The 21,647-nt window shown below is 48.5% G+C and overlaps 8 protein-coding genes across 8 annotated transcripts; 5 read left to right on the plus strand and 3 right to left on the minus strand.

Annotated features, from left to right (window-relative positions):
* The first annotated feature begins 1,795 nt into the window (after positions 1 to 1,795).
* On the plus strand, positions 1,796 to 3,912 carry BC939DRAFT_456500 (coth protein-domain-containing protein). Its single transcript, XM_051556338.1, has 2 exons — positions 1,796 to 2,073; positions 2,157 to 3,912. Exons 1-2 carry the CDS (start codon positions 2,016 to 2,018, stop codon positions 3,731 to 3,733), a joined length of 1,635 nt encoding a protein of 544 aa, XP_051410629.1. The 5' UTR covers positions 1,796 to 2,015; the 3' UTR covers positions 3,734 to 3,912.
* Positions 3,913 to 5,790: 1,878 nt separating this feature from the next.
* Positions 5,791 to 6,083, plus strand: BC939DRAFT_456506 (uncharacterized protein; the record flags this gene model as incomplete). The annotated part of the gene is made up of 1 exon (XM_051556339.1): positions 5,791 to 6,083. A coding segment is annotated over one exon (175 nt), but the record flags the coding sequence as incomplete, so codon positions are not given.
* Positions 6,084 to 6,835: 752 nt separating this feature from the next.
* On the plus strand, positions 6,836 to 9,717 carry BC939DRAFT_504633 (uncharacterized protein; the record flags this gene model as incomplete). The annotated part of the gene is made up of 2 exons (XM_051560552.1): positions 6,836 to 7,032; positions 7,128 to 9,717. 2 exons carry the CDS (start codon positions 6,836 to 6,838, stop codon positions 9,715 to 9,717), a joined length of 2,787 nt encoding a protein of 928 aa, XP_051410631.1.
* Positions 9,718 to 9,883: 166 nt separating this feature from the next.
* Positions 9,884 to 15,840, minus strand: BC939DRAFT_456511 (mediator complex subunit 23-domain-containing protein). Its single transcript, XM_051556340.1, has 8 exons — positions 15,452 to 15,840; positions 15,235 to 15,278; positions 15,004 to 15,148; positions 14,463 to 14,909; positions 14,161 to 14,364; positions 13,078 to 14,078; positions 10,194 to 12,992; positions 9,884 to 10,078 (listed from the first exon to the last, which is right to left on the minus strand). Exons 1-8 carry the CDS (start codon positions 15,503 to 15,505, stop codon positions 9,964 to 9,966), a joined length of 4,809 nt encoding a protein of 1,602 aa, XP_051410632.1. The 5' UTR covers positions 15,506 to 15,840; the 3' UTR covers positions 9,884 to 9,963.
* An 878-nt stretch (positions 15,841 to 16,718) lies between these two features.
* On the plus strand, positions 16,719 to 16,964 carry BC939DRAFT_456512 (uncharacterized protein; the record flags this gene model as incomplete). Its single annotated transcript, XM_051556341.1, has 1 exon — positions 16,719 to 16,964. The coding sequence occupies one exon, from the start codon at positions 16,722 to 16,724 to the stop codon at positions 16,947 to 16,949; it is 228 nt and encodes a 75-aa protein (XP_051410633.1). The 3' UTR covers positions 16,950 to 16,964.
* A 58-nt stretch (positions 16,965 to 17,022) lies between these two features.
* On the plus strand, positions 17,023 to 18,314 carry BC939DRAFT_456513 (heme oxygenase-domain-containing protein). Its single transcript, XM_051556342.1, has 3 exons — positions 17,023 to 17,268; positions 17,340 to 17,411; positions 17,558 to 18,314. The coding sequence occupies exons 1-3, from the start codon at positions 17,192 to 17,194 to the stop codon at positions 18,234 to 18,236; spliced, it is 828 nt and encodes a 275-aa protein (XP_051410634.1). The 5' UTR covers positions 17,023 to 17,191; the 3' UTR covers positions 18,237 to 18,314.
* On the minus strand, positions 18,315 to 19,900 carry BC939DRAFT_456515 (acyl-CoA N-acyltransferase). The gene is made up of 3 exons (XM_051556343.1): positions 19,432 to 19,900; positions 18,883 to 19,333; positions 18,315 to 18,785 (listed from the first exon to the last, which is right to left on the minus strand). Exons 1-3 carry the CDS (start codon positions 19,794 to 19,796, stop codon positions 18,387 to 18,389), a joined length of 1,215 nt encoding a protein of 404 aa, XP_051410635.1. The 5' UTR covers positions 19,797 to 19,900; the 3' UTR covers positions 18,315 to 18,386.
* A 432-nt stretch (positions 19,901 to 20,332) lies between these two features.
* BC939DRAFT_212554 (phosphatidic acid phosphatase type 2/haloperoxidase) lies at positions 20,333 to 21,640 on the minus strand. The gene is made up of 4 exons (XM_051550715.1): positions 21,164 to 21,640; positions 20,971 to 21,061; positions 20,771 to 20,848; positions 20,333 to 20,685 (listed from the first exon to the last, which is right to left on the minus strand). The coding sequence occupies exons 1-4, from the start codon at positions 21,435 to 21,437 to the stop codon at positions 20,436 to 20,438; spliced, it is 693 nt and encodes a 230-aa protein (XP_051410636.1). The 5' UTR covers positions 21,438 to 21,640; the 3' UTR covers positions 20,333 to 20,435.
* Positions 21,641 to 21,647: the final 7 nt, after the last annotated feature.

A 21,647-nucleotide genomic window follows, 5' to 3' on the forward strand; every position in this document is an offset into this window, starting at 1 on the left:
CGATACGGGCAGTTTTCCAAAGAAAGAAACAGCCAGAGAAAAATCTTAATGGCATGGCACTTATCTTGGGAGGGCGTTGTCTGCAGGCTTATTCTGATTATGATGTCAAGAATGCTTCGCCCAATTTCTACAGAGTAGCTAGACCTAGGATTGTCAAGTCTTCTGCTCGATACACATGGTTTCCAACCAGGATTCCCACTTACAAGGCACCCAATCTCACTGGAGCTCACAGCTATAACAAGCGACCTGAGCGTCCGCTGATACTGGCACCAAGCGAGACAAAAAATGCACTACGCGCAACGAGTACTGCATCCTAGCTCACCCTTTCACCGTACTCTACCAGGCTTCCGAAGCAGTCCAAGGGATTGTTGAAGACCCGTAGCGACCGTCCCACTCTGCAATTATCTGCGTTGATTCATGCCGGAGAAAAAGTGCGCAAAGAAGCAATCAAGTTCGCCAATACAGGTGCCCTCAATCGTAAGGAGAGCCCTAGAAGCGGTCGGCCCAAGCAAGAAAGGATCCAGGAACGAGATAAAAAAATCATAGAGCCTGTCATGTCCTCCAATAATAACGGAATCCCAACTCGGCCGAAAACCATTGTTGGTCATTTTTGCGGCATTTGTGGTATATTATGACAAGGACGCGCACAGGCTGGCAGGCAAAGTTGTCAAGGACGACGTGTACAGTTGGCCGGGGATGGGGAAGGCGTATCTTCGAAAGGGCATATTCAATCGGTGCAGGATAAGGAACTGTGGAACGTGCTCAATAAAATCCGTAGGGCGACATACCATGACCGCCACGGCAACTTCAATGCCTATCTGTTTGAGAGCTTGTTCGAGAGCTTGTTCGAGCGATGAGGATCAGTCCCTGAAACATTTATTTAGAAATTTCAACTCACGAGGGCAGGAGGAATCTCCTCGCTTACATCAAAACCTTCGACAATCAAACGTACTCAATTTACGGTACCACGGCAAGGAACGGCAGCCGTCAAATATTCAAGACGCCGCCATATCACTGCGAACTTGGACCAATCGAGAAAATATGAGTCGTTGTAAAAAACATGGCTGCCTTCAACACAGAATAATAAAGCCATTGACCCTCAAGGATGTTGGATCACTATTTTCGCAGCATTCTAGGGTCTATTTTATTGACCATGTGGAAAAAGAGTTTAACCATTGGTATAGCGTACCGGGCTGCAAGCCTGGCGCGCGAACTATATTGCAGAGGCAAAGGATGAAGGCGAAGGGTCGGACGAGCTGGAGAACTCTGGTTTAACGGTTGACGACTGGATGGGAGCACTCAAGAAGATGACTCCTATGACAATGGGGATGTATATATTTCGGAGTAGACAAGCCATGAGAAACATGTCGATGGATACAACGCGTCTGAAGCTCCTGGGTTGATGATTATGGATATCATGAAGAGCGAGCAGAAAGATACTTTAGGCATGGATTCATTTAGCCGTTTCCAGCCAATCGCGGATCACAATTCTAAACCCAGCCAGGAAAGCATTCGGTTCCAAAAATATTTAGGGGCACGATTGGCATGGGCCCTATATTAAGACACGAATCCCTGGATGATGGATCTACACATGGCGCGTACTTTGTTCCTAATGCATGTGTAGTTCATCTGCGGTGCGTTGATCTCGTGTGGGCTCACAAGCTGAAGCCCAGATTCAATGTGGATTCAATGTGGATTCAATGTGGATTCAATGTGGAAAATGCCTGGTAAAGGTGTTCATAAAAGGCGGAGCACAGAGCACAGTGTGCTCTTTTTGTTTGTATCCAAGTGTTCTCTTTTGCCAAGTGCTCTCCTGTTGTAGGCTCTTCTGGAGAGGGCTCCGTACTCTCGGAATAGAATCGCCATTCCTTGGTAGGGCTGGACTCCCTGTTTTCTCCGCCCTTTCGGATCGTTCAGAGCCGCATGGAGACAATATAAAGCTGCACCATCCGCAACTCTTCTCACCATCACACTACCACACGACCACACGACCACACTAGTACCAACCTTTCTTAATGCGCTCCTACCTTATCTCTGGCCTTCTGGTCCTAGCATCCAGCGCCCTAGCAGATGGTAAGTATGAAGAGCTCGTTCATTTTTTATGCGAACCCAAACACATACGACCCATTGCCAATACTCATCCAAATTTCGTTCAGTTACCTACAATGTTGTGGGATTCCCTGACACTGACGGTGGTTCGTTTGGTGTCGTGATCAATGGCAAAACCACACCGCTCACTACCACGCCTTCGACCTTTCCATTGTGGTCCGCGACCGTCGTGGGCGCCTCCGCATCATCCGGCTACCGGTATGTCAAGCTTTCAGAGCAAGGCACCGTATTGCAACGAGAGTCTTTTCTGCGAGTTTTCCAAAACAAAAAGGCCAAGAGTACGGCCAACGAGTTCTTCCTGCGCCAAGTGACCCAAACAAGCCTGCCAGCGATTCCTCAAGTCTTTGAGGATGTCCGACCCAAGGCTTCGAAGGCCTTTGACGATACCCAGATTGCGACAATTCATTTGACAGCCGACCCAGCTATTTTTGCAGACATGGTGGCCCATCCTCAGGAGGACAGAAAGGCCATCCGTACGGGCTTCCGCTTCATCAGTACCGACACAGTGTACAGCGTCGAGGAGGTCAAGGTGAAGGTCTCCGGCCACGGCTCAAAAGGTTTCAAGAAGCTGTCGCTCAGGATCAAGTTCGACGATGACAAGGGAGAGACGTTCTTTGACCGCCCGATCATCAAGCTGCGGTCTGAGGTCTATGATCCTACCATGATCCGCGAGAAGATTTACATCGATGTCTTGAATTCAGTCGGCGTCAAAACTACACAAGGAGCATGGGTCCGCGTTTACGTGAATGGAAAGCCCTACGGATTCCACCTGATGGTGGAGGACATTGAAGCGCCATTCTTGCGAGGAACCGTGCACCAAGGCAGCAGCAATCCATTGGAGCTGGGTTCGCTCTATCAGATGGGCTCGCATGTCCTCGGCCAGGAGGCGACTTTGCAGTATGCCGGACCCATGACCGCGGATTACAATGAAGAAATCTACACGAACAAGATTTTGGGAGCCAACACGAAAGCTGAACCTATGGCCCAGTTGATCACGTTCTTTAAGGATCTCCAAGAGTATGACCCCACGATGTCGGGCGGCATCAAGTTCTGGAACTCGCGCTTGAATCTGGATGGTTTCCTGCGCGCCATGGCGATGGAGTATCTCGCCGGTTCCTGGGACGCTTACTGGTGGAAGGGCAACAACTACTTCATGTACTTTAACCCAACTGAGGCCAGGTGGCTGTTCCTCCCCACGGATTTCGATTCTACCTTCAGCGACGGCAATCTTAACGATGTGCTGACCACGTACAAGAAGTTCGCTGCCCGCAGGTTGGCAAGGAGTGGCAAGGACCACCCATTGATTACCAAGCTCATCTACAAGAACAAAGATATCAATGCGCGCTTCGAGCAGATCCTTCTCAGTATCGTCAACGGTGTCTTCAACTCCAATGTACTCGAGCCCAGAATCAACGCGTACGAGAAAATGATTGCGGATGAAGTCAAGTGGGACTATTCGCTGGATCGATCCAAAAACCCTGGCAAGACTTTCAACTTCACTATTACTGATTTCCACAAGAGCATCACCGGCCCCGTGACCGGCGTCAATAATGGAATCAAGCCATGGATCAAGAGCAGGGCCAAGGACGTTCCAAAGCAGGTTCAGAAGAGCGCTGCGCTCTAAACAGAACAAAGAATGAAGCCGAGGTTCAGGGGAGCAGCATCAGCATGGACAAGCTGGCTGGTCCAGCATGCTACATATTTCTGATGGTTGCTTTTTTTTTAGAGACGTCGCTTTGCGCTTTGTGCTGCAATGAAGAAGAAAATAATGAAAAATAGAATTAAAAAGCCTTAATGCACCCGTCGCTTATAAGTTTTTCACATGTAGACTTTAAATTTTAGTTTGGAAGTTCGACTCTCCTTTCCTCTCCTTGCTGCCCTTTATTGAACCCCTCTTAACCTCCTCTCTTTTGTATCCTTCTCCGCCTACATTTGTCTTCCTCCTCCTAGTTTTTTTTCTCTAACTCTTCTTTAACTCCCATCCGGCCCTGACACGCATTGTTGGACATTTACATCTTTGCGCCGAGGTGAGGGCAGTAGCCCCAGAAGTTCACATTCTCCGACTTCTCATCCCCTGTACCGTGCACTTTGGCCCCAAAAGATCATGAGACCAATGATCTTTTTTGAGAGCGATTGCCTCTTGTGTACTCCGGCGCAGCCGGAATGTGAGTAAATATTTTGTATTACCAAGCTGCAATTAAGCACAAAGTGTAAAAAAAGTTACGCCCTTGCTCTCCGGCCCTCCCATCAAAATAGAAATTGTCCGCATCTTCTCCTTCTCAACGCTGACAGTCTTCCTAATTATCTCAACGGGATGCCTCACTAGCACTTGGTCATCCATTAAATGATAAAGCTGAATCCTGATGTTCAGGGCTTTATCATCGACAATCTAAAATCCGGTATGTGCGCCAGGCTTATACTCATTTCTCAGTCGAACAAAGAGAAGCTCAGGGACCAGGACAGGCTCATCAATGAGTTATTCAAGTGCAGAGAAGACGACCCTTTCATATGAGATTGCATGATATTTGACGGCTAGGATTTATCTATCAAGTGCAAGGAACAATGGGTGCTGAGCTGCATATCGAGATTCTAGAGGAGTGTGATCCATTGAATCAAGAGCAGTACACGGTCGGATCTCAGGATACGATCTTAGAGCCAGATAATGATTTCCGACATACCTTGAGAGCGGCTAAAAGATTTCTTAGTAACGAAAAATACGGCTTTCTCTTTTGGCCCACCAACTCTCCAGACTGAAATCCAATAGAACGCCTCTGGGAACACCATAAGAAAGAACTGACCAAATACAGTAAGTCCCCTGAGGTATGAATGAACTACAGGAACGAATGCAGGTCGAATAGGACAAATTTCCCGCTTCCTTGTGCCGGATCCTAACTGATACCCTGCCACGAGAGGTCCAAGCTCTAAAGCTCCACAATAGAGAGTACATAGGACATTAAGAACATTTATGTGGTACTGAAGTAATACAATTATGGGATACGAAAATGGAGAGCCGGGAAGTGAGTAGACGACATGACACGCTTTTTTCATTTGTAGCTTCAGCAATATTGTGCAACATAATAGCAAACTAGAATGCTTAGCTCTCCGGAAGGTATATACCTACTTGGTAAACTTTCATGATGGCAGCGCTAGCCTATGAGAAGTATTAGGGTAGAGATATGAGAAATCAGGAAACATTTACTCACTTTTTATAGTTAATATATCACGGTGTAGGCGACACCTATTGGGGAAGTCAATTGACATAGTGGTGTACTTGGATGTCGTTCACGAATGTGTTCGCGCTTGTTGGGATTAATATAGCATGGATCGGACGAAATTTATTTCCCAGCAGGACAATGCCAAGGCCCATAGAGGCATAGTCAAGAAGTTCCAGGATCACACTATGCATCGTCGCATTCTTGGCCACCCATTCATGTAAGGTACGGCGGCCTTTTACCAACGTTAAAGGACATCTCATCTAAAGAGCCTGGATGTCAAGCAACACCTGGATTTCCATCAAAATCGTTAGCACGTCCCTCGAGGCAAAGAAGACCTAGGCCACCCAACAGAGGAAGGTACTTGCGTGACCTCATGCCACTCACGCGGGCAATGTTAATGGATGCGCTGCCTTTTTTTTTGTTTGTTCTCTCATCTTTGCTGCCTTCTGCATACTCCCATACTGCGCATGGCATACGCGATGATCATTTTCATCGAGACACTCACGGGCAAAACAACTAAACTAGATATTAGCTCAACCATCACAGTTCAACATATCAAGGGCTTACTCAGAATCAGCGCCGGTAAGGAGGTACAGAGCAGTGCGCTGACATATCATGATGGCAACACTGCAAGGGAATAAACTCTCTTTCAAATCCTCACACTTTGTAGCGATCGAAAGGCGGATGGAGCAGAAATACGTAGCAACCAGGATCAAGTCGATAAGTATACCAGACCTAGCCTATGAGATAAAAGTAGCGCTGCCTTTAGGAATGGTGATTTTTTGTCATCTCTGTATCTGCTTTTTTATACTATTATAATCCTTGGCTGTGCTACTCGGCATTACACAGCACGAATACACGAATACACGAATAATCATTGGGGTGCTCGAAACGGCAGCTCCTGAGTTGCCCTAATGACTACAAATCCACGCTATCCCTCATGGTACGAGACTGAAAGTAATTATTCACTCGTTGCTTTCATTTAAAAAAAAGAAATTACAATTTAAGACATGGTAAAGATGGTGTGTGTGTGTGTGTGTGTGGTGGATGGGGCGAGCGATGACTAGCCATTAAAAAAACTAGGGCCGTTTTGTGTTGCTTTGTTGTTGCAACCCTTTTTTTTGTTTATCTTACGCCAAACGTGGTGCATCAATCTCATTATGCAAAAAAAATTGGACAGCATAGGCCAATCAATTGGTGCTCATCTGAATCGTTGTTACACAGGCTGCTGTTAAAATGAGTATGTTGTGCTGCAGTATTCATCAGAGCAAACTTCATCGCAACAAACACACGCTGACATTGACAGACGGAGTGGCGAGGGTTTCGATGATGATAGTAGCATGGATGCTCTTGGCGAAGGTGCGGTATAAAAAAAAATAGAATAAAAAAATAACACAGTCAAATGATCCTTGTCCCCCTCTTTGCCCTCTATCCTCCGCTCCCTCACTCTCCAACCGTCCCTTCCCTCGACTTCAAGCTTCGTTTGCCAAGAAAAGAGAAATAAACGTCCAATGGCCCACAGCATCGAGCGACAGCAGTTCTTGTCCGGTGCCGACCTTTTTGAGGCACCCGTTGTCCCAGGGAATGTGCTCACACAAGGCAGAGCATATGTTTTGTTGGACGATATCAAGAATAAGGCCCCAAGCGCAACCAGTTTTAGACGTGGAAAGCGGATAGTAAATTATATGACTGATTCCGCAGGCAAGAGGTGTGGCAATAATAATAACAATAATGCCGATTACCTCATCTGCTGAACATTTCAAGAACACAATGGACCCTAATATATTACCTTGAACGTGATAGCATACTCCCTCTTCGGATAGAGCACCGGGCGGGCTCGACCATCGAGATCCTCAAAGCGCGCTCCCCTTGCGAGATTCCTCCGACTTATTTCTCCAAAGAGATTGCACCTCAACGTAGGAGTACCGAGGAAGAAGTAGTCAAACGAAAGCTCGTTATTCTGGAACCTAGGGTCTCTGGCGATGTTAACAGTCAGATCAGATCCTCGGTCCATATCTACGAGTCTTTCATGCAATGCATCCAGGGCGGCGAGACCGCGCAAGCCAATGCGCTGAGGAATGACTTTCAAGACCACTTCCTAATGCTCCTGGAAATGATGTCCAAGGACCATAAACTGAAGAAGAAGATGTTCAGAATGCAGCAAACCATGCTCGACATGCAGCAGATCTTACTTGACACACAACAGGCCATGAAAGACATGCAGCAACAGACACTTGAACGGCTAGCCATCATCCAGAGTCGCGCGCAGGATATCTTGAACCAAAGCTATGACCTGTACGAATGTCCCGTCCCCCGACTGTTCATCATCCTGCCCAAAGACGACGATGGCTCACATGGAGATCCCACGAATTTAGTGCACAATCAGTTTCGGCTCTACTTTTTGTGCGAGTGCGGTGAGCACACGAAACCGACACAGAGCAAGAACAGCAGCACGACCAATATCCCGCACCATATCCATATGGCCAAGCATGCAGGATACGATATCGATAAGCCCGCTGAGTTCTTTAGAGAGTATGGTTCGTATGTGCTCAGTTTGTTGCACATGCTGAAGTACGGCATTTCCGCTGCAGGATTCACGGTCCCAGCATTGGCACCGCGCTGGGATAACAACGATGATCACAGCTCTGGGGCAAGGATCACGCAGGCGATCGAACACTTGGAGCATTTGTCAAGCAGGGGAGAGTTTTCGGATTCTAGTACAAGGAGCGAGCCGCACCGTCAATATTCTGTGGAGGACCTGCCATCAGCCGAGAGTGTAGATCTAGGACGATTGCGCCAGTATTTGAAGAGCGACGGCACTGGGGAGGCCCTGGGGAACCTGCATCGGATGGTAACAGGAGAGCGTCGCGTTCAATGGGTGTGTGTAGACCATTTTCGAGAAGCACACAATGCCATGGCAATTAGGGATCTGTCCGAGCTGGTTCAGGTCAACTGCGGGACCTTTGAGGAGCGTCTCGGTCGCGTGAAGATCTCTTTGTCGTCCAGTGTGATCGCATGCCAGTTCTATAAGGTAATGGAGCGGGCCAAGATTGTCCTCGAGTTCGCCGTCGTGCTCAAGTGGGAGGTTTCCGTGAACGATCTTAAGGCGCTACAGCAGGCCGTTTACAACTCGAATATCGCAAGCCTGAACCTCACCTGCGTCGCGCCCAATGCAGCCTCGGATTTTCTCAGCCGCAAGAAGAGATCCGATCCGCTTTGGGAAATTATGATGGGCTCAAAACTACACTCGTTTATCTTGAACGATTACAGGGGTTTTTTCTCTAGCGTCGGCATCCCTGCAAGGACGAACAACCTTCGCACGCTGAAGATCTTTGAGCACGTCGACTGGAAGAAGGAAGGCGCCAGGGTGATCGGACTTCTCCGCCAATGTCCTCGATTAACAGACCTCCATCTCGGGTGCACGAACGCTGAGGACGCATATACATCTATCATGAAGACCACGACGGGATTCTGTCCTCTGGAACAGCTCGCTTTGGACGGAGGTGTCAACAATGGTCTGCTTGTACGGTTCAGAAGACGAAATCCGGTATGGATGGATTTGTTGTTAACGAATCCATCCAGCCAACTACTGGTTGCTGCACAGGGACTCCGGAATCTACATCTACGGCTTCTCTCACAAGCAGAAATCAACGCCAAACTGCTAGAGGACATTATCAGCAAGAACCCGACCCTCCACAGGCTGACGATACAGTGTGCCGTTTCAGATTTTCAGCGGATACTGATGGTCGTGAAGGAAACTGTCTCGATGAGCAGCTCCAGCGCCCTGACAATCCTTAGTCTTTACAGCAACCGGAACCAATTGTTCGCGAAGAACCTACAGGATGAAGCCTCTGCGACACTAGAGCTCATGTCTACGTCCGTGTCCGCCGAGACTCTCAGTTTGCTCCTGAAGGTGCATGGTCCCCGGCTAACGAGGCTACGGATTAATGAGGAATCGATCAAGTGCCTGTCGACCTTGGGCAAAGCCCTGCAGAATTCGGGCTCGATCCTCAACCGTCTCGAAATCGCAAGCACGTACATAAGCGCAAGCGCCCTCAACGACCTGCGGCTGATCTTGCGGTGCTCTAGATCGACCCTGTCGGTCCTGACAATCACGGTCTACTCACCCTGGGATGGGTCCAGAGGGACCTCTGATCTGAGTGATTTCATTGTTGAGTTCGACTCGCTATGGACAGAGATCATTGTGGGGATAGCAGAGGTGGGTGGATGGAAGACAAATCTCAAGTTACGCGGATTCAAGGGTCCAGACAAGCTGTTCACGTTAGTACCGTCTTTTGTGCAGAGGATCAACAGGCTGGAGTCACATCTAGGAATACTTTCGATGGAACATATCTCAAAGCTGCACACCTTTCCCAAGGGGCTAGCGGCGTGAAAAAAATGGACGAGGAAGGAGGGAGGGGACGAGAGGAGGACGGAGGAGCACTCTATGAATGAAATAGGAAAACTAGAGCTAGGACAGAACCGCTGGAAATGCAGATTATGAAATAAATGCCATGAGAGGTACGCATAGCTGCTGCGCCCGACGTCTAAGATTCACTCCGCGTTTTAAATTTGAGCCTGTCGCTTTACTTTAACGAGTGCAGGGATATGAAGTAAATAGATAATAAACTAAGGACATCTAGACGATGCTACCGAGACGCCCTGTGAGCCATGGGGGTATGTCCTTTAACGCCTGCACCATCCGTCGAGGGCTCGCGTCCGGGCTCTTTGGTATATGCGCGCGTACATGGTTGCTGAAGAAACACAGTTATAAACAAGATAACAAGAAACACAGTTATAAACAAGATAACAAAAATCAGTACCCACGTCGATTGTTGCAACAACCTCTTGAAGGATCGCTTCACTTACATAAAATCGATGACTTGTTCGAGTGTGCTCAATCCCGGTCGTGCAGCAGCGTCCATCGAGGTCACAACCAACGCTAATAACTCAACTAGTACTACCAAGAAATGTCCTGTCGCGCCACCAATCTGAACTTTCTCAAAGCGGTGTACCAGGGGACCGATCAGAGCACAGATAAATAGCAGCTGGACATCGGTACGGACACTCTGGTTCTTCTTCATCTTGACCTGGCCATTCTCCAAGGGATTAATTCCATTCTCCTGCTGGGCATCCAGGGTACCCTCATTGCGTAGGCTGTCATGCTGACTATTGAAACGGATCAGTCCATCGCCATAGTTCGCTAGACTTGACCCCGTTGGCGGAGCCAAACTCGTGCCTTGGCTCCAGTCCTCTAGACATTTGACTACCCTGAGGAGGATATCGGCTGATGAATAATGCGCGACCGCATGGAAGAACGTCAGGAACGAATTGGGCATATTAGTCCGGTAGTTGTTGCGGTTATCTGCGTAACTGCTGAAGATAGACGAGAGCAGCATATCTTGTGCGGTCGTCCGTGTAGAAGGAGGCGGCGAAGAAGAAAGTGTAGGGTCCACATTGCCACCCTCCACCTTGATGCTCCCTGGCGCCCCAGTTGCTAATTGAAATGTTGACGCAGTGGGTTCTCGTCCATTGTAAGTTGTATAAACGTCTGCTATCGATGCGGCATCCGATTTTACAGGCAATGTGGAGGCCTGTAGCAACGTCTCATCCGTCCGCGCAAAAGTGTCCACCTCGATGAAGAACAGGTTCATGTGATCTGTAGGCAATGCTGAGAGCAGAAGACCTGCGGCATGAATCACTCTTGCCTCGGGCACGATTCTCGAGGCTGCGCCGGAGGTGGTGGAAGTAGCAGACGTAGAGGCACTTAAGGATGGTATGGAAATTGGAGCGACAGTGCGTTTTGCCAGAACTAGACCCAACAAGTGAACCATGAATTTTTCTTTTGAGATCGGGGCAGCCAAGGCTTCAATCACTGCAACGTACAATCCCTGGGTGGCCGGGTTCGATATCTCACGATACTGCCGCTCTGGCATTCTGGAGTCCGCCTTGTATCCACACTCCTTGGGGTCCATGCTCACGGCCAGCTTCCGACAGATCTCGTGTACGTAATGCTCGTCGAACAGATCTTCTGACCGGTTTATCTCCTGAACATAATCCGTTAACACCGGCGAAAGCTCCACTTGCTTAAAGTCCAGTAACTTGAGCAGGGCCTTAGTCACGCGAGGGTCTCTCAACGTGGGCGACTCGTAATAGTAAAGGAGCGTATCGCGCACGAAACCAATGGGTGTGTTGTGGTACAGGTATAGGCAACCGAACTTTTCCAGGAAGATGACCAAGATGTCCGTCATCTGGTACTCAATAAACCGACCGATGATCATGTCAAAAATATTGAGTAAACGCAAAAGGACATTGTTGTAGCTGACCAAGAGCGGCATCTCCAGAGGCGGATTGATGGGGTTGGTGCCGCTCCTGACCTCGTGTGCCTCAAAACCGAAGTATTCTGGATAGCGTGCAAGATAGCTTTGCAGTTTGTCGTAATACGCATCTTCCTCCCATGGACGAGGGCTGATACCGATCGAAGTCCAGTGCGAGATGCGGTTAGACAGTTCTGCGGAGTTGACGGTCATCTGTATCAGAATCTTGAGCGCCAGATCTCCAGAGCGGGCCGGGTGGCCCGTCATGAGTGCCATCAAGGTGTGCTCAATCGATAGAAGTTGATATTTCCAGACGAGCTCCTCAAAGACGCGAACAACAAAGTCGATCGACCCTGTGGCATTCGGATTCTTGGGATCCAGTTTCCAGAGCGCATAGTCGATCAATTGCTGGGTATAGGTCGACATGTGCGAGGGTGGGAACTGAAGCATGACCGCGCGAATATCCTCCAACATCGTCTCCGAGATTTGTTGATGGATAATAATGATTTCCCAGAAGACACAAAGGAAGAATGGATGGTTCGCCATGTCCGAATAATGGCTCAGCAAATAGGTGTTGGGCTCTGTACCCTTGGGGACCAAGAGGACGTTGTGAACTGAAGTCCCCTCCAGCAAGGTTGACACCTCCTGTTCTGTAACCGCTCCAGGAATACCCTTCGGAGCTCCCGACTGCTCCTGTGTCCTGTAAAAGTCTCGAACCAGTTCTGGGAAGAACGCCAGGATCTCCTCGGTCCATATGATGGGATGCTTGTGTAAAATCTGGAGAATCTCTGTGATGATGCCCAGAGGCGCGTCGCCCTGACCCCTGAGCTTGATAACGCGGGCAATAGTCATAACAGCGCGGCGAGCCAGGGCCTCCGATTCCTCGAACCAATACGGCCGCTCCCTCTTGTTGTCGACAAGCGATCGTAGGAACTTATGGCTGGTCTGTATGCTGAGGGCGCTGTGGTTACAAGTCTCAACAATGTTGTACAGAGCGCGGTGTTTGGCCAGGGACAAAGCAAACTTCATGTAATGAAGCAAATGAGCGCAGGTAGCCGTGAACTTGAGAGGTCGGATCAGACGGAAATTGAGTAGCTGGAGGACAGTAAACTGCCAGCGAGTAATTTCCGCAGGTACTTCGGCCATCGTTTTGGACAGTCTGTCGTACCGCCTTAGCTTGTCGAACAACACCTTGATAACGGGTTCCACTGAACATGGAGTGCTCAGGAGCAACTTGTAAACGACATCCATGACATATGGCGACACAAACTTGACCTGAGGTGGAGGATCGCCGTGGAATCGTGGCCCCTGCTCTCCATCCAGCATCATCTTGTAAATGAGTCCCAGCAGCCTAGAACGATAAAGGTCTATTAATGTGCTGTCGACCTCATGGCTTTGGCAACATGATAGATTATCCTCTTATTCGCAACGCATACCTGTGTTTCGTGTCAATGTTGAGAACGTCCAAGAGCTTGTAGCTGAGCGTTCCGCCTTTTAAAAACATACCGAAAGCGTCCAGCTCAGGTTCCTTGCCTTGGTAGTTCGGCACAAGATAGATGAACAGCGTTCCTGCGACGATATGCTGCCTAAGCTGTGATTCCATTGCAATCTTGATATTCTCTTGTGTTGGGAGATTCGAGAGACAGGTCGAGTCCTGGACATTATTCTTGTATTTGTTCAAGAAGTATGATTGTACGTTGTAGCAAATCTGCGAATAGTAGGGCCAGATTACAGCGAGCTTCGGGTGGCGAAACTTCATCATGGACCGGTCCCGGATATAGCTCTGTTGATGGCTGATGGCGCATTGAAGGGCAAGGTCGCGAAGGTAAAATCCATCCTTGGAGTTGACTTGGTCCTCATTATACAACCCGATCAGCAGCCTGAAGAGATGCTCGTCACCGGCATAATCCTGTGGCAGCAACTTGTCCTTGCCTCCGACCTTCTCGATATGGATCAGCTGTAGTAAGAGAAAGATCAGGGTGTTGTCCTTTTCGAGTTCTGGTGGGGTCTTGTCGGTTCCGGTGACCAATGCGAAGTAATCCGCGATCAAGTCCTCGTAAAGAACGGCGAATCCAGTCGGATAAATATTGGATATCTGCGATAGCTCAGAGCCGACAAACGCATACAGCTGGTCCGATAGCTCGATCAGTAATTCCATGAAGTCCAGATTGTCAGGAATCACCATATCAGGGTTAGCTGACACGGGGATGGTCATGTCCACCTGGCGCGGCTCATGGAAGCGGCTGTGACGCTGGACGCAACGAACAACGTCCCTTGTTTTGATAACTAACGATTCCCGCAAAGCAGATATGCCTGTAGGATTGTGTGGAAGTTGGCGGATCATGAAAAAAATTTCGTCCGAAGGAGCTCTCTGGTAGAGCAAATCGCCAAACAAACTGACATAGGTCGTCATATGTCCATCTCTCATCCCATCAGCCTAGAAAGCAAAATCGTCTCATGGTCAGTATACCTTCCCTTTGCACTGAGTTCGGATGAAAAGTTTGTGGTCGGTGACATACGTAGTCTGCTGCAAATAAAAGGTGTGTCGGCCTTTGAGAGAGGTTGGTGAATTCATGCTGTCGGCTGACTTGTGAAATCAATGGCCAAGAAGCGTCTGGAGGCATGACGAGATGCGCCAGGTTTTGCCGCCGTCTTTGGAGATAATTCATGAATCCCTCCAATGTCCAATGAATGACCACTCCAGGTGGAAATACTTGTGGTATCTATGAGGAAAGACACCATGAGTGCTTGGGATATATCATTATGGCGCCTCAATAGCTGAGGAAACCGAAGACTTTGATCCGAACGAAGACCTTCTTACCTCTCGAAGCAGATCGTAATACGTGGCATGGACGGTCTTTGTAGGCCCTGGAGCCTCAAGGAATACCTGAACAACCATAAGTCCTTTGGATGCACATTCCTGTTGTTCCTTATCGCAGTTCAACGGTAGAAGGTTGATTTTCTTCAGGAGCGAGGTAATGATCACTACGGCGGTTTCTGTGGGAATTGTCTCGCTATCGGGTTGCTGTAGACACCGCAAAATAAGCGACATAGTCCCGATCCATAGGAACTGATTTGAGACATCCAGGTACTGCGTAAGTTGTATGAACGAGCGACTAAATGGGATGGACGATTTGATCCGATCGTACAGTGGCAACGTCGAGTTTGGGTGAAAGATGTTGTACAGTAGCGCAAGAAGTAACGCTGATTTGGCGGGCGACTGCAAAGAGCTGTGATATGCCTGAAAGAGATAGCTCAATGGCTCGTTCTAAGGTCAAAGGATAGCATTCGTAAGCGATTGGTTGACCCGATCGATCTGGCAACATGTTAATTGCAACGAGATGAATAGAGAAATGACGCACCACGTTATCAATCGCCTTGCAGACCTTCAGGAACTCGGCAGCCAACGCGGAAAGACATTTGGAGTTGTCGGGATCCGCGAGATATTTCGACCATGACAGTGATGGATTCAATCTCCTCTTTTTGGATGCGGGTGCCCGGAAGATACTGATGGTGCAATTGAAGAGCATGAAAACGCGTTAGCGAGACTCTTGGAGACAGACCCCTCATGCATCTTTCGTTATCGTGCCTACCAGAAGAAGTTGTCCAAGTCTTCTGTGGATGTGGGTGATGGCGCCTAACAGTGGTATCGCGGACGGATGATGGTTAATATCTTTTTGCTGCAGACAGGGAGACCCCACTGAGAGTGCTGTACCACTTCTCCTCACTTCAGCCATTCCAACTTGCGTCCCTCCATCAATGAGTGCTGTTCGCAATCGCGATCCTCCTTGTTCCTAGCGGATAAATTACCTTTGTGTCGGCCTCATTGAGGACCAGGTCGAGTTGAGCTGAGAACGCCTGCATAGCTGTTTCCCAAAGGTTGCCACTCGAGTGCCGCTGATTCGATCCTTGAGTGATGCTGAAACTGTGATGCAGACTAGTTGATGGGCGATAGACAGGGAGGCGACGCCAATTCCACACTCTATTTCAGGATTCGTTTTGAGCTTGATTTTCTGTGGAGCACTCCGCAGAAGTATATTTTATGGATTTGGGAAGCGCATCCAGGAACGAGCGCATGGGTGCTTCAGCGAGTGATCCACCGTTTAGTTGCTCTTTCGCGTGTATACTATGGCATCGCACTTGGGAAAGAAAAATCCAGTTCTGTTGCGATGGGCTTGATCGCCCCTTTGGATCTTGGTCAAAGTTCCCCGATCTGTGACGCTCTTGGCATGCCTACTATCTACGGAAATAGCTCCATTTACTAGGGATACAGAGCTGATTGAGGCCCATACGGTCCTGATCAATTTTACCCCCGCCATTCTTTATAGTCAGCCTTATTGATTATAGGCGGCCAGCTTGTGAAAGCGAGTTCAATAAAAAGCTTGGTTTATTCGACGACAAAACGCTTTCGCTGTTGAGCCTGATGGCAACACGTTTTGAACTGCTGAACGCGCAAGAGTATTTCTATTCACTGTACTGCAAGATGTTTTCAAGCAAACTGCATGTCAGGCCACAGCTCCTGTATATGTTCCTTCAGGGCCGCCTTCTTGGTATTGTTCTCTATCACTTACAGTCCGATGATTAGCCGCCTCGAGCCTAGCATCTCCAGATTCTTCAGTATCTCCAGTTGGCCGAGTTCAAACCCCAAAGTGGACTCCAGCGTGTCCTCGATAGGTCCGGCGTATTGATAGTATTCTCTCCCTTCAAAGCACTGCCTGATGCTTTTTCTGCTTCAACAATTTGTCTAAGTCCATCTTGGGCTCCTGGAGCTTCATGCAACATGATGAATACCGTCATAGGGTGCAGCGGATGCGGAGAGGGCTATCATGGGTATTCAAGAACACCCTACCCAAGCGGATCATCTGTTTCACTGAGAAAGAAGATCGTGAATTGCATATTTCATTACTGCCCTATGTTAGACATCCTGGTTGTTCCCATACCGGACATCCTCAAAGGCACATCTGTATCTGGTAATTGCGAAGCAAGCACTGCCCCTGTCATAAACCCTTGGGCTGCTGCAGATGCTATAAAATACCCGTTTTCCGCAATCTAACAAAAGAACTGTAGCATGGGTCGGCTGATGACAGCGACCTCTGGAGCGACAGTCCCCATGATTTACTCTCCCCTCTTCCTACTGCTCCTGTTCTATTTTCCACATAGACTGCGAACGCGCTTAGTGCACCTATGCCTCCAAGCCCTCAGCGCGGACGAGTGCCCGGCCAATCGGAAAATTTTCTTAAAAACAAGGAGTGCAATGGTGTGGTGTCTTGTTCAGGGAGGTAAAAAGACGATGATGCAGGGGGTTTGAGGCCTAAAGGAAGACAGAAAGATGCTAGGCTAGACAGCAGTTCATTTGCTGCCTGCCAGTTATCATACGGGTCGTGGTCTAGCTAACCTGACCTAGAGCCCTATGGCCCATTCATCGTCGATATAAAAAGGCTGTCGATTTCTCAAGGGCCTGCCATTCACTTTCACCTCCACAAAGCACACGACAAAGCACACTCTTCTACCCTACACAAATACCACACATCAACCACGACTGTCACCAACATGACCCTGCTCGCCACCCAATTCAAGGAATCTACTAAAGTCATTCACTCCCAAGTCGGACGCTCCAAGTTCTTGAAGTATGCCCGAACACACCTTGTGCTGCTCACGGCTACATTATGATCTCACATCTCATAACCTTATTTCTTAGATACTTCTTCAAGGGCGAAGTCAGTCTTAACCTCTACGGACGGTTCCTCATCTCCCTCTACCATGTATATAGGTAATGCACTCTTTGCCATCCCGCCCTTGTTAAAAAAAATCGGCATAGAGTCGTAATCGTATCAAGACTCTTCTCTAATAACAACATGCGCGACACCATTCTCGCAATGCCTTTCTTTTATGATCTTTTTTTTTCATCTGATGTAGTACCCTCGAGAGGGAGCTGGAAAAGCACAAGAATAACCCACAGGTCGCTCTGATTTACTTCCCGGAAGAACTTTCTCGTTTGAAGTCCCTGATGCAAGACATCGAGTTCTTCAATGGCCCGGACTGGCGAGAGATGCTGGTTCCCATCACTCCTGCCCAACAGGCCTACATTTCCGCGATCGAACGTTGTTCGAACTCTTCGACACCCGAGCTACTCATCGCACACTCCTACGTCCGCTACTTGGGCGACCTCTCCGGGGGCCAGCTGTTGATCAAGCGGCTCCAGAAGTTCAACAACCTTCCCGAGGGCAAGGGCGCTGCGTTCTACCAATTTGGTTTGATTGAGGATGCAGATGTATTCAAGGACATGTACCGAAAGCGATTGAACCAAGTGGACGTGACTGAAGAACTGCGGAACCAGATTGTTGATGAGGTCATGGAGACATACTTGAGAAACATCGACATCTTCCAAGAGTTTGACTGTGAGTTCGAAGGCAAGCCCATGACCGAGGAAGGACACGAGAAGGAGTTGGAGAAGTTTTCAAGTGAGAAAAAGGCATTGATGGTTGTGCAGGATGATTCAGCAAGAGGCGGTCTGCTGGGGTCTTGGTATCCATCCAACTTATGGAATTCGTTGGTCGCAGCGGTTAGCCTCCCTTTTGAGCGAGCGCAGGTTTAGAGACATCTTTTTTGTTTGTCTAATGTTGTAAAACATGCATCTACTAAGCATCGTCTAACGCATTAAAAATGAGCCAGCAGTAACTTCTTTATTGCTCGCGTGTTTCTTTTGGATCGCCCCTGGTATGTCAATTCTCACCATTCTTGTTTTCTACAACATCACCAATCCGACCTTTTCGCCTTCGATTTCTCTACACCTCCAGTTATACAGGTAATAGTGAAGGTATCCGTCTCCCTGTCCAAATTTGAGGTCCTCTGTAAATAGGGCATTGTCCATCAAATGCAGCGCATTAAAGACATCAAAATCGTGGCTACGTGCCAAGATCAGGGCATCTTGCATCAAACCGACCAAGCGTCCCTTGATAGCATTGTCCCTGGCAGCCTTACGCTCGCCCGCATCCGTGATCTTGCTGAGCTCTTCATCCGGCGTCTGAACTGCGTAGTAAAATGAGTAGGCAGCATTCAAGGTTGAGTGCGTGGGGTTGTTGATGACAGTCGAGGGTAATGAGTAGAATGAGAAAAAGTCCGTGATCGTCTTTGTCTCTGGATCCTAATTGTTTCAAGCGCAAAGAAAAGGATGTAGCGGTAAGTTTCATATCATCTTTGCATCCACTTGCTGGGCCCAGAGTAATGCATCGGCTCCTTACCTCGACAACATAGCCCCAGACGACTCCTGGACGGGTAATAATCCAGTGACGAACATCCGCCTCTTCAAAATGGGGAGCCAGTTCAAAGAGCGACATGTACTTGTTCATCATTGTCGCCACTGCCTTGACATCTCTTTCTTCCATGGGCCTCAAGCCAGGTGTGCTAGTTTCCGGGTTCAGCTTGTTCAGTTTGATAAGGCGGGCCATGGTCATGTTTCGTCCGAGATGCGAAAATCCAGTCTCGACCAGTTTCTTGGGGTTCAATGAGCGATGGAAATAGCGGCAGGTTGCAACGGGCTTTGGAAGAACGACTCCTGCAGTGTAGACAGCCTGGAAAATACCCTCGAGATGTGTCCTGCGCGTAACCTCCTTGATCAAGACAGGGGCCAAACGCTTGCTACGCAGCTTCTTGTGTATGCACAAAAAGTTAATCTCGACCATGCGCTTGACACTATTGTTGTTTCAGAGCAGGGGTCCTAGTGTGAGTGAGTGGACATGACAGAGGAATACTTAATTGCATCTCCACAAGTAATCGCAAAGGCCTCATACGTGCTGTGAACGCGAACATCCTGAGGAATTCCACTAATGAAAGCGACCAACTTCTTGTTCGAGGCGACACGAACTCCGATGTGCCACGACTTTTTCCAGCCTGGAGGCAAGAGTGCCCATTTCAAGAATTCTGCAGAATAGTCGAAGCGAAACATGGCATCGTCGTCCTCGACATAGTTAAGCGTCAAGAGCTCGTACAGCTCCTTGATCTCCTTGTCATCCTCGACGTCGACCAGTGCCCACTCGAACTCCTTGGGCAAAGGGTAAGGTGTTGCACGGATCTGATCTAGTGGCACGTCAGCCTCAATGGGCCCATCCTCCTCAACAACCTCATCTATACACAGAAAGGATCCACAGTTGGACATGGATTCGCCCGTTAGAGCTTGGTCCAGGGTTCAACAAGGCACCAATAAGGGCCAAATAAATACGAACAAGAGACACAGTACCATGCTTGACTACAGGCTGCGTCTTCCAGAACTTGTGCTCTTCCATAGATTTCGGCTCCTTTCCTGAGCTGGATCCGCCTGAGGCGCCTCCAGCGAGAGCCATTTGTTGAAGAAGTGCGCGAAGCTTGTCCTGGACATCTGGAGGTGCGTTCGCAAGTTCCTGCTCGAATCGTGCTGCTGTCACCGCCGGATTGACCTCCTGAATTGATCGGGCCACGTTCTTGCCCTTATTTCCTTTGTTGGATCCTGTTCCTGACATTGGTTAAACTGAGGGATCAGGTCTTTATCGAATAGAAGATGAAGAGTAAAGACTGAAAGTTGATGAGGTGCAACGTGTCGATCTGATAGGCGGAATCCCTTTCAACTCCACGTCATCCCAAATGATTTAAATGATTTTGAGTATGCAGCCAGGAACAATAAAAAGAGCAATTTACAATCTCGACAAACGTGGAACCGTAACGACCAACGGCTGAACAATGCTTCAAAGCTGCTTCGTGATGAGTTTTATTATCTTGTAATGACAGGAGAATGCTTGGAGTGGGTATGTTCTTCTCTCGCCTAGTCGTTCTTGCCTTGGTTGATCTTGCGCCATTGCTGAAACTGGTTCCATTCCCACTGATACACATGGTCCATCTGCTCGCGGTCGACGAGATAGGCCCAGCGTCCAAATGCATTGTCCAGCATCCAGTCGTGCATGCCATTCGATCTGAGGAATCTTTGCACAAAGAAGTAGTATCCTGTTGCGAATGCACATCCGCAAATCGACCCTGCCAGGACCTGCTGCCATGTGTGATATAATAAATGGACACTATTTTTATACAGGGAATTTCGATCAGTGCCAGCCTGTAGACTGTGCATGGCAACGACGAAAACAAGGATCGATTGATACTTACCGAGAGTAGATAACAACTGCAGCCCAGACAACGACTAATACTGAAAAGACATACGGACTCACACTACCAGAACTGCCCCTAGAAATACATGGTTCACAGTTATAGGAAATGTCACTTCAATTGCCTTTCGTTGCTCGAACATCTCCTGCTCAGGCAAAGTATCCAGCCATCCAACCAAGTGACAACACAGGGCAACTTACATCCTATACATAAGAATGATCATGTACGTTGCAAAGTAGGCCATGAATTGAGAGTGACTTGAAGGCATTCCATAGCCATCGCCAAGATATGCTATCGAGATCCAGGATTTTTTTTCTTTCATGTTAGTGCAATGTTATTTGGACCGGTTTGGCATGGAGCCCCCAATAAGCTTGGTCTTAGAAGAGGCATTACATGTGGGCCTTGCTTGTTTAACCAGCCGTTTCAGCGCAAAGTTGATGCACTCGTTTAAAAGTTGGCCAGCGAACATCAGGATCACTGTCAGGTCGCGTGTAGTCAGGATAACTCCGATGTAGCCACAGGTGATCGCCAATGGGGATAGTGTGAGGTGGGCAAAGATCTTTGAGTATATGTCGTCTCCGACGAACTGGACGTGAGTTAGTGAGAGTGAGGTCAGGGTCTCGGGAGGTGAGACCTTTGGCTTGGCTGGGATGGCTTGGTCTTTCATGGTTGTGGGTTGTTTTGTTGCAGATTCGGATCCTGAAAGAGATTTCGCCAAGGTGTTTCTGGTTTTTGTAATGAACGGAAGTGAATGAATGATGGAGAGAGAGAAATATGCATGGTAAGTTTACATAAACAGTGCGACATCCAACGGTCGCACGACAGCATGATGATTATATGACGAGACGGATATTTTTTTATTTTTCATAGCACAGGA

Source organism: Gamsiella multidivaricata (genome assembly GCF_025024155.1).
Source record: "Gamsiella multidivaricata strain RSA 2152 chromosome Unknown BC939scaffold_47, whole genome shotgun sequence".
Lineage (NCBI taxonomy): Eukaryota > Fungi > Mortierellomycota > Mortierellomycetes > Mortierellales > Mortierellaceae > Gamsiella > Gamsiella multidivaricata.

What these genes read in the sequence shown, in the direction of transcription:
- BC939DRAFT_456500 (XM_051556338.1), top strand. Translation starts at nt 2,016, where the DNA reads ATGCGCTCCTACCTTATCTCTGGCCTTCTGGTCCTAGCATCCAGCGCC. An exon ending in ATCCAGCGCCCTAGCAGATG is followed by an intron (nt 2,074 to 2,156) that starts GTAAGTATGAAG and finishes AATTTCGTTCAG; the next exon opens with TTACCTACAATGTTGTGGGA.
- BC939DRAFT_456511 (XM_051556340.1), bottom strand. Translation starts at nt 15,505, where the DNA reads ATGCAGGCGTTCTCAGCTCAACTCGACCTGGTCCTCAATGAGGCCGAC. An exon ending in GACTTGGACAACTTCTTCTG is followed by an intron (nt 15,149 to 15,234) that starts GTAGGCACGATA and finishes TTGCACCATCAG; the next exon opens with TATCTTCCGGGCACCCGCAT. An exon ending in GAACAAGTCATCGATTTTAT is followed by an intron (nt 10,079 to 10,193) that starts GTAAGTGAAGCG and finishes GTGTTTCTTCAG; the next exon opens with CAACCATGTACGCGCGCATA.
- BC939DRAFT_456513 (XM_051556342.1), top strand. Translation starts at nt 17,192, where the DNA reads ATGACCCTGCTCGCCACCCAATTCAAGGAATCTACTAAAGTCATTCAC. An exon ending in GGACGCTCCAAGTTCTTGAA is followed by an intron (nt 17,269 to 17,339) that starts GTATGCCCGAAC and finishes CTTATTTCTTAG; the next exon opens with ATACTTCTTCAAGGGCGAAG. An exon ending in TCCCTCTACCATGTATATAG is followed by an intron (nt 17,412 to 17,557) that starts GTAATGCACTCT and finishes CATCTGATGTAG; the next exon opens with TACCCTCGAGAGGGAGCTGG.
- BC939DRAFT_456515 (XM_051556343.1), bottom strand. Translation starts at nt 19,796, where the DNA reads ATGTCCAACTGTGGATCCTTTCTGTGTATAGATGAGGTTGTTGAGGAG. An exon ending in GATGTTCGCGTTCACAGCAC is followed by an intron (nt 19,334 to 19,431) that starts GTATGAGGCCTT and finishes AAACAACAATAG; the next exon opens with TGTCAAGCGCATGGTCGAGA. An exon ending in TCTGGGGCTATGTTGTCGAG is followed by an intron (nt 18,786 to 18,882) that starts GTAAGGAGCCGA and finishes TGAAACAATTAG; the next exon opens with GATCCAGAGACAAAGACGAT.
- BC939DRAFT_212554 (XM_051550715.1), bottom strand. Translation starts at nt 21,437, where the DNA reads ATGAAAGACCAAGCCATCCCAGCCAAGCCAAAGGTCTCACCTCCCGAG. An exon ending in TAAACAAGCAAGGCCCACAT is followed by an intron (nt 21,062 to 21,163) that starts GTAATGCCTCTT and finishes GGATCTCGATAG; the next exon opens with CATATCTTGGCGATGGCTAT. An exon ending in GCAGTTGTTATCTACTCTCG is followed by an intron (nt 20,686 to 20,770) that starts GTAAGTATCAAT and finishes GTATAAAAATAG; the next exon opens with TGTCCATTTATTATATCACA.